Source organism: Hemicordylus capensis, chromosome 6, assembly GCF_027244095.1.
Source record: "Hemicordylus capensis ecotype Gifberg chromosome 6, rHemCap1.1.pri, whole genome shotgun sequence".
Classification (NCBI taxonomy): domain Eukaryota; kingdom Metazoa; phylum Chordata; class Lepidosauria; order Squamata; family Cordylidae; genus Hemicordylus; species Hemicordylus capensis.
This window is the reverse complement of record NC_069662.1, coordinates 67,602,561-67,615,287: the sequence shown is the minus strand read 5'-3', so window position 1 is coordinate 67,615,287 and position 12,727 is coordinate 67,602,561. Positions and strand designations below refer to the sequence as shown.

At 42.5% G+C, this 12,727-nt stretch overlaps 1 protein-coding gene across 22 annotated transcripts in view; it reads right to left on the bottom strand.

The window, feature by feature from the left end:
• The window catches only part of FHOD3 (formin homology 2 domain containing 3), a 663,149-nt gene that overhangs the window by 240,975 nt on the left and 409,447 nt on the right, over positions 1–12,727 (bottom strand). For 21 of the 22 annotated variants that reach the window (XR_008309501.1, XM_053259380.1, XM_053259375.1 and 18 more), the window contains one exon: positions 3,338–3,432. Coding sequence is in view for 21 of the 22 variants with exons in the window: in XM_053259380.1 (XP_053115355.1) it covers positions 3,338–3,432 (95 nt within the window). In the remaining variant the exon portion in view is untranslated. Of the gene's footprint in view, positions 1–3,337; positions 3,433–7,292; positions 7,434–12,727 lie in introns of those variants that run through there. The other variant, XM_053259391.1, reaches the window with a different exon arrangement.

Here is a 12,727-nt window from a genome sequence, read left to right as displayed (position 1 = left end):
AAACACACAACCCTATACTAGAGGGGCACGGTATAGATATTTAAAATAGATAGATAGATAGATAGATAGATAGATAGATAGATAGATAGATAGACAGACCTGTGTTGCAATACATACAGCACACACACACACACACACACACACACACACACACACACACACTTACACAGTCAACCTTTTAAAAAAAGATTAAAAATGCTAGCTATTATTGCCTACCTGAAGAAATCAGGAGGAATTTTATAAAGCACTGAAGATAGATTCAGTCATACAAAAACCTTTGGTTCAAGATGCCTTACATTTTCACTTGTGCTCTAAAAAGCATGGAAATTGCTAATTAAGGTGCCTATCTTAACTTCCGTGCCATGTAAACTGTAAAGGTTTTGTGTAGTCTTGTATATTATGCCAACTTTAGAAACAAGGTTCCATGCATCCACCACTGAAAGCTTGGCCTTTCAGCTGGGCATTGGGCTGGGGCAGGATGCATCCAATTAGAAATTCAACTGGTGCAGTTTACTCAATCACTTCTAGTTCTTATAGATACCACTGATAAATTTCTGCCTGATGCATCTCTACAAGGCAGTGCTTTGCTGGTGCCAGGCACTCCATCTTCCCCATCTTGATTTGGGGCTCAGACCAAAGAAAAGTGTAGGTGCATGGAGGGGGAGCTGTATACGAGCACAATTTGTGACATTACACCATCTCATTAATGATCAAATAGCACGTCTATCAAGGCATCAGTCTTAGGTTCCAATTTCCCAGCTTTGTGGAGCTTAAATGAGATAGCCTTAATGAGATGGCCGTGCAAAATGAAATAACTCTGGCCTTAAACAGGCAGGGGTTTTTTTAGCCATAAAACAAGTTCTCAGGTCTGTTAAATTTATTAACTGGGCTCCTTGGAGGAAGAGCGGGATATAAATGTAAATAATAATAATAAGAAGAAGAAGAAGAAGAAGAAGAAGCAACTTTACTGGGAACAGCCTATATTTTGCGACGATATCTATAATAACCAACAGTATTGATGATACTGATACCAGGTCCTTGGGAAGGACTTGATATCTGGATAAAACAAACCAGTCAATAACACCTGTCTGACCGCATAAACAAGAAATAATAATAAATTCATTATAGTCATTTTCTTTTAAAATAAAAAATAGAAAGCATCAACATTCTAATGTTTTGGGAACTACAATAGCTTGGTTTTAGGGATGTGCATGAAATGGTATTTGTGTTCCATTCTGAGGTTGGAACAGAATGCAAATGCCCAGATCATTCCATCGCAACAACTGGTACAACTGGTTGTTCCGATGGAATAACCCCATTCTGAGTTGAAACTTTCTGAGCATCATTTTGGAGTCCAAAATGGTGCTCAGAACATTTTGAGTGTTCCAACTTGAAACAAGGTCATTCTGTTCCAAGCTCGGAACCGGCCCTTCATTTAAAGGGTGTTCTGTTCTGAGCTCTGAACATTCGAAACAACCCACTTGGCAGTCAGAACGTTCTGACCATGAACCCTTCTGCACTTGGTTCTTATTATCACAATATGCACATTGTATCATCAACGCATCAACTTATTTGCTACTAAAGTAAAGCTACGATGATGAATAGTTATATTTAATTAAAAGGGGAAAAATTTGGTTTAGAGGGATAGTTATGGGTGTGGCAACTCCAACTGAGCTCCAAAAAGCAAGGAAATTTGAAGGCCCATGATGTTCATGCCATAGGTGCATGAGATCTGAGGTCCATACTGAGATATTGTACCGGCTTACAAAATCATAACCATGGAAACACAGTTTGGGTAGATCTTCCATTCTCCAATGCATTATGTTTGTAGGCTGTTGACAAAAGCTGGGGATCAGTGTTACAACGTTTAAGAAGAAGGTAACATGTACCTCCGAGCATATTATTATGTAGGAACCTACAAATGGCAGATTTCCTGAATTTCCTTTGACAAATCCTAAATGCAAATCCACTTTCTCTCTCCTCCTCACAAACATTCTATACTGTTGGTTGACAGTACTGGGCACATGCAGAGCTGATGTTACCAACCTAACGAGAGCCATTTTCTTAATTTGTAGAATTATATTGAGGTTTCATGTCTGCTTTTTAATGTCTGCTCCTTAGACTTGGACATTTTTCCCCACAGATTTGTTAAATAACTGACACACTTGTTCAGAAGGCAATTTTGAACTTAAAAATGCCTCTTCTAGGAAAAAAAATTGTGCAAAAGTAAAGCTTTGAGAAGCCACAGAGGGTCAGGTGGGGGTGTCAGATGAAATAACATGACTGAATGCTGTTTTACCTCACAATCTAAAAAGAAACATAAGGTAGACACCAATGCTAGAGGGGTACTGTGCTGGGTTGGATAGGGACAGTTGCTCTCCCCCTGCTAAATAGAAGAGAATCATCATTTTAACACGTACCTCCTTGCTGAGTTAGCAGATGTTCCTTTATGGCTCTTTATGCTTACTAATGTTCTCATTTGTTGAGATGCATTTCAAATTAAATAGCATTATTTGTGCTGCTGTGGCTGTATATGCTACCCAACAAAGGTAACATTGTTAGGTCCAAATCCTAATCAAGAGCTATGGGTGCAACTTTTCTCCATATAAATTAGGTATTAGCAACTGGAAGCTACAATATGAAATCAGGATTTGAAAAGTACCAGATGGCTCCTTCATTTGTTAACCCAAGGCCAAATGTGTGGAGAGAGGTGAGCATGGTGTTTTTGGCAATGAATTTGCTGGTAGCTGCACTTTGGGGAGCGTCCTGACCACCAGCCTCTTATCTTTCCATAGAGTGGTTCACTTGTAAAACTAGTTGCTAACAAGGGAAATCCCTTGACACCACAATTTACCTTAGTTCCTCAAGTCTTCCAGCTTCAGCAGAGAGTGTGCTTAAACAGGGCAAGTACTGGTATGAATGGCAATGACTGCAGGTAACTCCTTCCTTGAGTAATTTAAAGTTTCAAAAATTACGCAAAAATATGCAAAAAATTTAAAATTTTGCATATATGCAGAAATTCTAGGAAGACTCCCTAGTTGACAAACATTGGTATAGCTTATGTTGGATCTGGAATGCAGAAGAGTATAGTGAAGGGTTATATGCACCCTTATTCATGGAATATGATACTCACTATATGTTCAGGGAAGAGAGGACTGTTAATCTGCTACATTAGGGTTTTTAGAATTCATTATTTTCTTAAGCCATTTTAATTGTCCTTCAGTTGGAATCTTAATGGGATAAGATGCATTAGTTTTCAAATGTTATAGTTAGCTGCCATGAGTAAGGGCGTGCTTTATTATGTATTTGAGTAATTAAATTCCAAGAGAAAACAAACCTTGTTCACTAAGGTCATTACATAAACTAGCAGTTCTGTGTCAACTCCATCCTTTTCCTCCAGAATCTCCATTACATTGCACCATGGCTTGAGACCTAAAAGGAAAGCAACAACTATTAAGGAAGTCAGTCAAATAGCATATCACATAAACAAAGTTCAACATTATTTAGATACAAAAGTAACTATTAATTGCAGATTTAAAAATAACTTAGTAAAACAAAACAAAAGCCAGCTGTCTGTGGGAAGAACTATGTGGTCAGAGAAGCCCAGTCCATTTGACCCAGATGTTATTTGCTGTGCTCCTGAATTTGGTCTTGGGTGGGTGGAGAGGTGCTTCCAGGATAGGCTTGCTCCTTGCCCCACCACCAAGGCTGAGGCAGTTAGAACTGCCACTGACATTGGTGAGGAAGTCTCCTTGGTGAGGAAGGAGCTCCTCAAGACTCCTCCTGTGTGACTTCTAATTGCTGTGAAAGCAGAGTGGCCTTCCAGAATAAATATCTGCTGTAGGTAAAAGATCTGCATGTGGTAGTTTATCCTATTGAAATAGGAAACATTAAGTAAATAAGTTTGTAAGTTGTCTTGAAGCCCTCCAGAGTATAACAGTGGGATTGAATCTGCTGCTTCTTCCTTTGCTGCCTATCTGCTCCATTTCTCTGGCCCAAATGGCTGTCTCTGGCAGTGAGGAAGACTAGTACCAGCCATTGCCCCCCAACCCGGAAGTGGTGATAAGATGCCCCATCGCCACCTGGAGGGGAAGTCAATTGTTGATGTCAGTAAAGAAGAGGATCAACGGCTGCCTGCTTGCTTATCGGCAGTCTCTCTTATGAGCAAATAGTGCTCATAAATGATGGTCAGGAGAGAAGGAGATGGACCCACTGGGGCCCACTCCTTCATTGATGATGTCTTACCCAAGCCCCCTCCCCCACCAAACCTGGAGTCAGAGCACTGCCAATGACATCAAGAGGACTTCCAAATAGTGTGCAAAGCATTGCAGCCTACATTATTGTATTGGCTACATTATACCTGCCATAGGGATGATACTATGGCATCTCAGTGCCATTTACCCCACCTTGTATTATCACATTTAAAGTTTAGACATGTCCACCAGCAACCAAAGATGTGGGTCAGAGAAACTCATAATTTAATGATGTCGCAAATGCAATTGGAATTTAATGTGGTGAGTGTCCCTAGATATTAGAGGATGGAGTGGGAGAAATTGACAGTGGCTGTTTTTGGTGGTACACCAAGGTGTCATGTATTATTATTATTATTATTTATTATTATTTTTACATTTATATCCCGCTCTTCCTCCAAGGAGCCCAGAGCGGTGTACTACATACTTGAGTTTCTCTTTCACAACAACCCTGTGAAGTAGGTTAGGCTGAGAGAGAAGTGACTGGTCCAGAGTCACCCAGCTAGGTTCATGGCTGAATGGGGATTTGAACTCGGGTCTCCCTGGTCCTAGTCCAGCACTCTAACCACTACACCACGCTGGCTCTGGATTCCTCTGATCAAACTGTACCAAGAACTGTCCTATTCCTGTTAAGCATGTTTATTTGGTTTGTACAAATGGTACTGTAATTTAATAATGTATTTAAAAAATTGAGAAATAACACTTAACAAATAACTTGTTTTATGACATATAAACAAAGGTTTTTGTGTGGGGGTGTATACATAAGGAATACATGTTCAAAAGATATATGGAATAAATTCAGTGGGGTCAAAGATATATGATTGGTCAAAATAATATCCTTGCTACAAAAAATGCCCTAAAATGCTTAATAATGCCTTTATACAAATCTATGGGATGACCACATTTGGAGTACTGTGTACAGTTCCGGTCATCATATCTCAAAAAGGATATTATAGAATTGGAAAATGTGATGAAGAGGGCAACCAAGATGATCAGGGGCCTAGAGAACAAGGCTACGACATATGGGGCTTTTTAGTTTAGAACAAAGAGAAAAGAGACATAATAGAGGTTTAAAAGATTATGCATGGTGTGCAGAGAATGAAGAAAAATAAATGTGTCTGCCTTTCTCACAATATTAGAACCAGGGCTCATCCTATAAAACTGATTGCCAGGAAATTTAGAAGCAACAAAATGAAGTACTTTTTCACACAGCACATAATCTATGGAATTCTCTGCCACAAGAAGTGCTGATGGCTTGGATGGTTTGAAAAGAGGCTTAGATAAATTCATGGAGGATAGGTCTATCAATAGCTACTAGTCTTGATGGCTATATAGACTACATCCAGGCTCACAGGCAGAATGCATCTAAATTCCAGCTGCAGGGGAGCAACAATAGGAGATGGCATGCCCTCATCTCTTGAGCATTGGCTTCCCAAAGGCATCTTGTGGGCTACTGTGGGACACAGGGTGCTGGACTAGATAAACCTTGGGCCTGATCCAGCAAATCTGTTCGTCTGTTCCTTTGGTTTCTAATGAAAAGAGTGTGCAGTGGGAGAGGAGAACAGGAAACAAAAGAGAGGCATTTATATGAGTCTAACCTAAACTTGAGCCATTTCGGAGAGAAAAGCTTGAAAGAAAAGAAAAGAAGAAAAGTCCAGAACAGAACTAGCTAGGTTCTCCCATCTCTATGTAGAACCCTTTTCTTTTTTTCTTTTAAAAGTTTCCCTTCAGGAGAGTTATTTGTAATGCAAGAAAACTCTTAAATACAGTAGCTCACCCCAGGTTCTCCACTCTGGGTTAGATATTATTCTTAGCAGAAACATGTCATAATGTTTCTCCAAGATAATTTGGGGGAATAGAAGACATGCTTGAAATGAGAAGCCATCCCAGTTGTGGGGGGGAAATATACTGTGTATTAGGAAATCCTGCCCTAAGCAAGGGAGATAATGATTTCTATATTTTGTTTTGTTTTTAATGTTTACATTCAACTACAAAAAGTATAGTTTATCATGAAATGAGTATTCACATTTTAATTGTGACTGAGAGCAGAACTACACAAAATAATGGACATGGAGTGGCTGCCAAAAAATCAAACCCCATGTTGTGTTTACTCAGTCCCTCTATAACATCACATTGAGGCTCTACACATGATCAGTGTGTAGAGCTGGGAGGGGTTTGCTGGGGAGAGCAGGTCAAGCCTGCTCTCCCCACACATGAGCAGTAGTCGAGCCCTGGGCAAGCAGATTGGCCACTGACACCATTACTGGCTCCGTCACGGAGCTGGTAGGGGCAGTGGAGATTGGGGGCCACCCAGCCCCCAGAATGCCCCTCATGAATATGCAGGGCAATCTGGGGAGACCCCAAATGTGGGGAGGAAATGGGGTTAGTGGAGTGCGGAATCACGGAAAAGGGGTTAGTGGAGCGCTTGTTCTGCTAACCTCATTTTAGGGGAGGGGTACTGAGGCGGGCTAGCTACCGCTGACCCACCAGGCCTGCCCGCAAGCCCGGTGGGTCTCACAACTGCTCAATAGCAGGCTGTGCTCCCTTAGCCCTCTTTTGAGTGGTTGTGAGAATAGCCACATTATCTTTTATTCTGATATCATTATTATGTGTTTCCCCACCCACTACTCCATATCACTGGCTGCCCTTGTCAAGGAAACAAACACTAGAGTTGCACATCATGTTGGGTTGGACAGATGTGTCAGACCAACATGCCCTTTGTCCGGAATTGTCAGAGGAAGTTCCACCATGGCAGCAGGGAACTTCCAACAATCGGAACTCTCAGGAGGCTCCCTGTTGTCATTAGACAATCCCAGAAGTACCCACACCACTCACAAGACCTAGAAGGTATTTTTTAAAGGGGAGGAAATTCCTTTTTAAACTGAAGCTGCAGCAGGCAGAGGTGTGTGTGTGTGTGTGAGAGAGAGAGAGAGAGAGCTAGAGAGCTTAGATGTTTAGCTTAACAGTTGTCATGGACAGGATTTCCTTCTGAATGCCACAGATCCCATCCATGAAAAGTAGCCACATCTCTGACCACTCAACTTATTTCAATTGCCCCATATTCCACTGTCCAGCACTCTGCCACAAAGTCAGACATTCTTCCAGAAAATTTCCTATCTGCAACATAGAATTAACAAATGGGGATGCTGGCCTGCTTATAAGATTACTGAGCATGTGCGGTGCCAAAAACAAAATGGCCACTGCACATGCTCAAATGGCCTCTGCGAGGCCTGACAAGGTTTAAGGCTTAAACCTTGTCAGGCCTCGCAGAGGCCATTTGAGCATGTGCATCAGCTTCCAAAATGGCCACCGCACCAATTGTTGTAGGCCAGAAGGGGCCGAAAATCAGCCAGGGATGGGCTGTGGCAGTGATTTAAGAGGCCAGCGGAGGGAGGGGGAACCTTTGCAGACCCTCTCCCGTGGCCTTTAGAAGCCCTTTGAAGGGGCTACAGCTTTTTTTTTTTTTAAATTGTTGTTGTTGTTGTTTTTTAAAAAAACTGAACTGGGGGTGGGGGGGTGGGGGTGGGAAGCAGCCTCTCTCTATCAGAGTGGGTTCTCTGGTTTGTATAGAGTATTATGAAAAGCTCTTCATAGAGAGAACTCACGCAGCAACCAAGAATCCCAAAATTGGATTCTTGGTTGCTTTATGAGTTCTCTCAAAGAGTCCCTATGAAGAGCTTCTCATATCTAACCGAGTGGATTCTCAGGTTTGTATATAATATTATGAAAAGTTCAGAAGGGCTGCCTGGGGGGAGTTTTGGCACAACCTGCTGTGCCACCAGACCCACTTTGAGGTGCCTAGGCACCCCCCAAAGTGTGGGAATAGGCCAGATGGGCCACCTCAAATCCCCATTGTTCCCTATGGGAGAATTTTTTTTTTTGGAAATCTTTTTAAAAATCACATAAAATTACAGGAGTGCCCATTCCTTCGGGGTTCAGTGAGTGCCCACCACCCACCCCAGGTTTGTGCCCCCTAGCAGGCAACACTATCAACACACAGTGACGCAACTAAAAAGACAACCAGCTTAGAACCTAAAAACCACCACAGAAACTGACGTGCTGCCCGCACAACTGCAAAGCCAAGGGAACAAAACCAAACACCACAGACTACACAACAGCCACACAAAAAGAGACCTATCAAGACGGCAGCACAAGGCAGTAAAACCAACCCGGCATCAAGTAAACTGCAAAGAAAGAGGGGCAAGGCAAAAAACCTACCACAGCAGAGAACTTAAAGTAATGCGCACACACCTTTTTATCTGCTTTTCTCTACAGGCATGCATTTTGCAAAAATAAAGCCAGGTCTGCCAAGCAGACTCTCACCACTAGCAGGCCAGAAGGAAGCCAAGGAAGACTGCAGCCAGAGTGATTTTGCTAGGCAAGAGGCTTGCTTTAAAAAGGATTTGAAACTCCCACCTTTGCTCTCCCCACTGGCCAATAGGGTGCCAGTTCTCAAGGACTGGCACCACTTCTCAAGGACTGGTACCACTCCAGAGCCTACCAGAGAGCCAGACTCATCTGGCCAATCAGGAAAGCATGAGCTCAGCAAAGGAAAATCAAGCAAAAAAAGTGACACAAAATGGAGGATAGTACCTAAAATGGCCTCTAAAACCTTCAAACTGGCTCAAACAGGTTCAAATTCAAACTGACTCTAAAAGGTTCTACATAGGGTATATAGGGGATTCAAACCAGCCCATTATTCCCTGTATGGAGCACCTAGGGGCACAAAACTGGGGTTGGTGAAACCCACTGAATGCCAAAGCAATCGGACACTCTTGTGACTATTAATGATTTTCTTAAACTTTTTTTCAATTTTTGCATTTCTCCCATAGGGAATAATGGGGATTTGAGGATGCCCCATTCCCCACCTTTGGGGGATATCAGGGCACCCCAAAGTGGGTCTGGGGACATGGCAGGTATGGCCTCAACTCCCCACAGGCAGCCCCAAGGGGTTTATTGTTTTTTAAAATTAATTTTTTAAAAGAATTTTTCCTTACAATGCAATGCATAGGAGTCTCTCTCCATTCATAAATAAAATTGTGTGTGACCTTAATTGCTGTGAACTCTGGGTTCCCAGTTTTGGTGGCTCAAACCCAGTCATGGAGGTTCGAACCAGTTCAAACCAGTTTGAACAGAACCAGGCTCTGTTTGGTTCAAACTTGGACTGGCATTGCCAATTCAATGCCCTGTTTGGTTCAAGTTAGAACCTTCAAACCTAACCAGTTCAAATTCAAACCTGTTTGCACATCCCTATCAGGCACCTATGTTCAGAACCAGGAGGTCACTTGCTAGAAATTGCCAGAACATGCCCCTCCCAACTTTGGCTTCAGAATTTTCAGTGGGTCCTTAGCTAACTTCCCCTTTGTTATTTTCCTTGTTATTGTGGGGATTTTGAACCATAATTACTCAAAAATAACTAGTGTCATGTTTTTCAAACCAGCAAAAGGAACCAGTCCTGTATGGACCTGCATTGTTGAGGAATACTAAAAAGACATCAAACATTTTAAAATATGCATTATCTGTGATGAAAAAACATTGCCAACACATTGAACTCTCTTTTTAGGAGTTAACAATGTAAACTGCTATATCTCAGCCATTTTGCAATGGATTTGCATCATATTCAAAGGAATGGTGTCCCTTGTCCCCTAGTTGATGTGTGCATGATTTCAGAGGGATTGGGTGGATACTTTTGACTTAATAAGGCAATAGAATGTTCAGGGTTTATAATGGAGGAATGTTGAAAACACTCATCTTAACTTTACTGGCACAATTGTGCCAGTATAATAAAGATGACTTACTTACTTACTCCCCCCGCCAGTCCTGCTATGCTGCCTCATCATGGCGGCGGGTGTGTGTGTGTGTTCCTGGGAGGGTTGAGCAAAGTATCCCGGGAGGTATACTCCCAGTAGGGTCACCCAAAGCCGAAGGTCATCCCAGCTGCCCAGCTAAAGCAAGCAGGAACCCATATTGGGCAGCAGGGATATAGGAAGGTGCTGGAGGCAGACGATCACTTCAGTGACAATGACAAAGGCATTGTCAGCAATCTGGCCACCCAGAAGGTAAGTCCAGGAAGATAGTCCACAATACAAACTGGGCTGCAGAAACGAAACACGGCTCAGAATAGTTCTTTATATCAGGCTTGGGCTGAAAGCTGTCGACACGTGGGTTGACAAATGTCTTCCAGCAGCTAACAGAAAGCTGCTGACATGCTTTATAGTCCAAGCTGATAACTCTCAGCTAGCAGGAATTCAAGGCTTATCAGCCCTCTGCAAGAGGCGTTTACTCCTCCTGATAGTTTCCAGCTGAGCTCTCCGCCTTGTGACACGCCGTTGCTGTGAGTCAGTGGGGGTTGCCTGCACAGATCATCTTCTAGTCTGTCCGTTGCTGTCTCTGCTGCCTCAGACTGCTGTGCCTGCTCTGACTGCTGTGCCTGCTCTGAAACATCAGCCAGACCTTCCTCAGCCATCTCTAGGGAACTGACAGCTGGGCTCTGCCCCTCAGGCACCCCTGCATTGGCTGAAAGGCTGTCAGCTTCCACTTCCTCCTCGCTATCTGAGATCGAAGGCGTGACAGGCATCATTTCATGCTGTGTGGGAGAAGGCAATGGTAAACCACACCTGTATTTTACCAAGAAAACCACATGGACAGACAAAATGGAATGATTGTTGACGTAGTGCCAGATGATGGGTCCCTCTGGTCGGATGGTACTCAACATGCTACTGAGGAAGAGCTGAGGATCTCTCAGAATACCGGTGGTGTTTATGACGTGGTTAGACTAAAGCCTTTGGATGTCTAGTAGCTGTTGTTGCTGTGCAGGAAAAGAAAATCCAAAACTGCAAAGACAGAATTACAATGGGAACATGGAACGTAAGAAGCATGAATATGGGAAAGCTCGATACAGTGGAAGATGAAATGAATCGACTACAGATTGACATCTTCAGCTATTAAATGAATTAAAATGGACTGGAATGGGACACTTTGAGTCAGAAAACCATACCGACACGAAAACCAAGGAAGGAACGGTGTAGTCAAGAAGGATATAATAATGACAGTACTTGGGTACAATGCTATCAGTGACCAAATAATATCAATTCGATTTCGTGGACAATGCTTTAACATGACAGTTTTTCAAATCTATGCTCCAACAACTGATGCAGAAGAAGAGGAAGCGAATGAGTTTTATGCTTAAGTTCAGTCTGAAATTGACAGAACATGCAAGCAAGATGTGATGGTGGTGGTTGGAGACTGGAATGCCAAAGCTGGAAAAGGTAAGGAGGAAAACACAGTCGGCCTATATGGCCTAGAAACTAAGCAGGAGAATGACTTATTAGTTTCTGCCAAGCCAATGATCTCTTCATTGTTAAAATATTCTTCAAACAACAAAGTGGCGCCTGTACACATGGACATCACCAGATGGAGTACACAGAAATCAAACTGATTACATTATTGGTGCAAGGAGGTGGAAGAGCTCAGTTATAACAGCAAAGACTTGGCTAGGGGCCAATTGTGGAACAGATCACGATCTGCTCATGTGCAAGTTCCTAGTCAAGTGAAAGCAGAAAAACAAAGCTATCCAGCTTCCACGATATGATCTTGAGAATGTACCCACCATTTTCAAGGAGAACATCAGGGACCGCTTTGAAGTTCTGAAGCTCATTGATAGGGAACCAGAGGAACTGTGGAATTAAATCAAAGAAGTTGTTAAGGATGAATGTGAAAAGAGACTGCCAAAGACCAAGAAACAGAAGAATGCAAAATGGATGTCAGAACAGACGGTGGAAATTGCCCAGAAGAGGAGAGAAGCCAAAGTCAAGAAAGATAAAGACCTCAGGAAGGAACTTAATAGGGAATTTCAGAAAGATGTTAGAAGAGACAAGGAGCAATAATAAAATGACATCTAAAAAGACCTTGAGGATGGAAATAGACATGGAAAAACAAGGCATGTTTTCCAAAAGATCTCTGAACTCAGAAGGAGGTTCCAACCTCGAATTGGTATGTGAAGAGATGCCAAAGGGCAGATAGTAACTGATTCAGAGAAGAACAGAGATGGAAGAAGTATGCCAAAAATCTATACAGCAGGGATGTCAATGTCCAGGATACTCTAGAAGATATTCCCTACTTGCAAAAACCTCTAGTATGGGAAGATTAAGTTAGTTAGATCAGCACTCCAGCCATTACCAAGTCGAAAGGCTACAGAAATTGATGGAAGAGCTACAGAAATATGGCAGGCAACAGAAGAAGAATCAGTCAAGGCTCTAACCAAACTATGCCAGCAAATTTGGAGAACAACACAGTGGCCAACAGATTGGAAGAGGTCAGTCTACATACCCATACCAAAGAAAGGAGACTTAACAGATTGCGCAAACCATCGCAGATTATCCTTAATTTCACATGCTAGCAAAATCATGCTCAGGATCAATGCAGATTAGAGCCCTATGTGGAAAGGGAAATGCCGGATGTTCAAGCTGGTTTCAGAA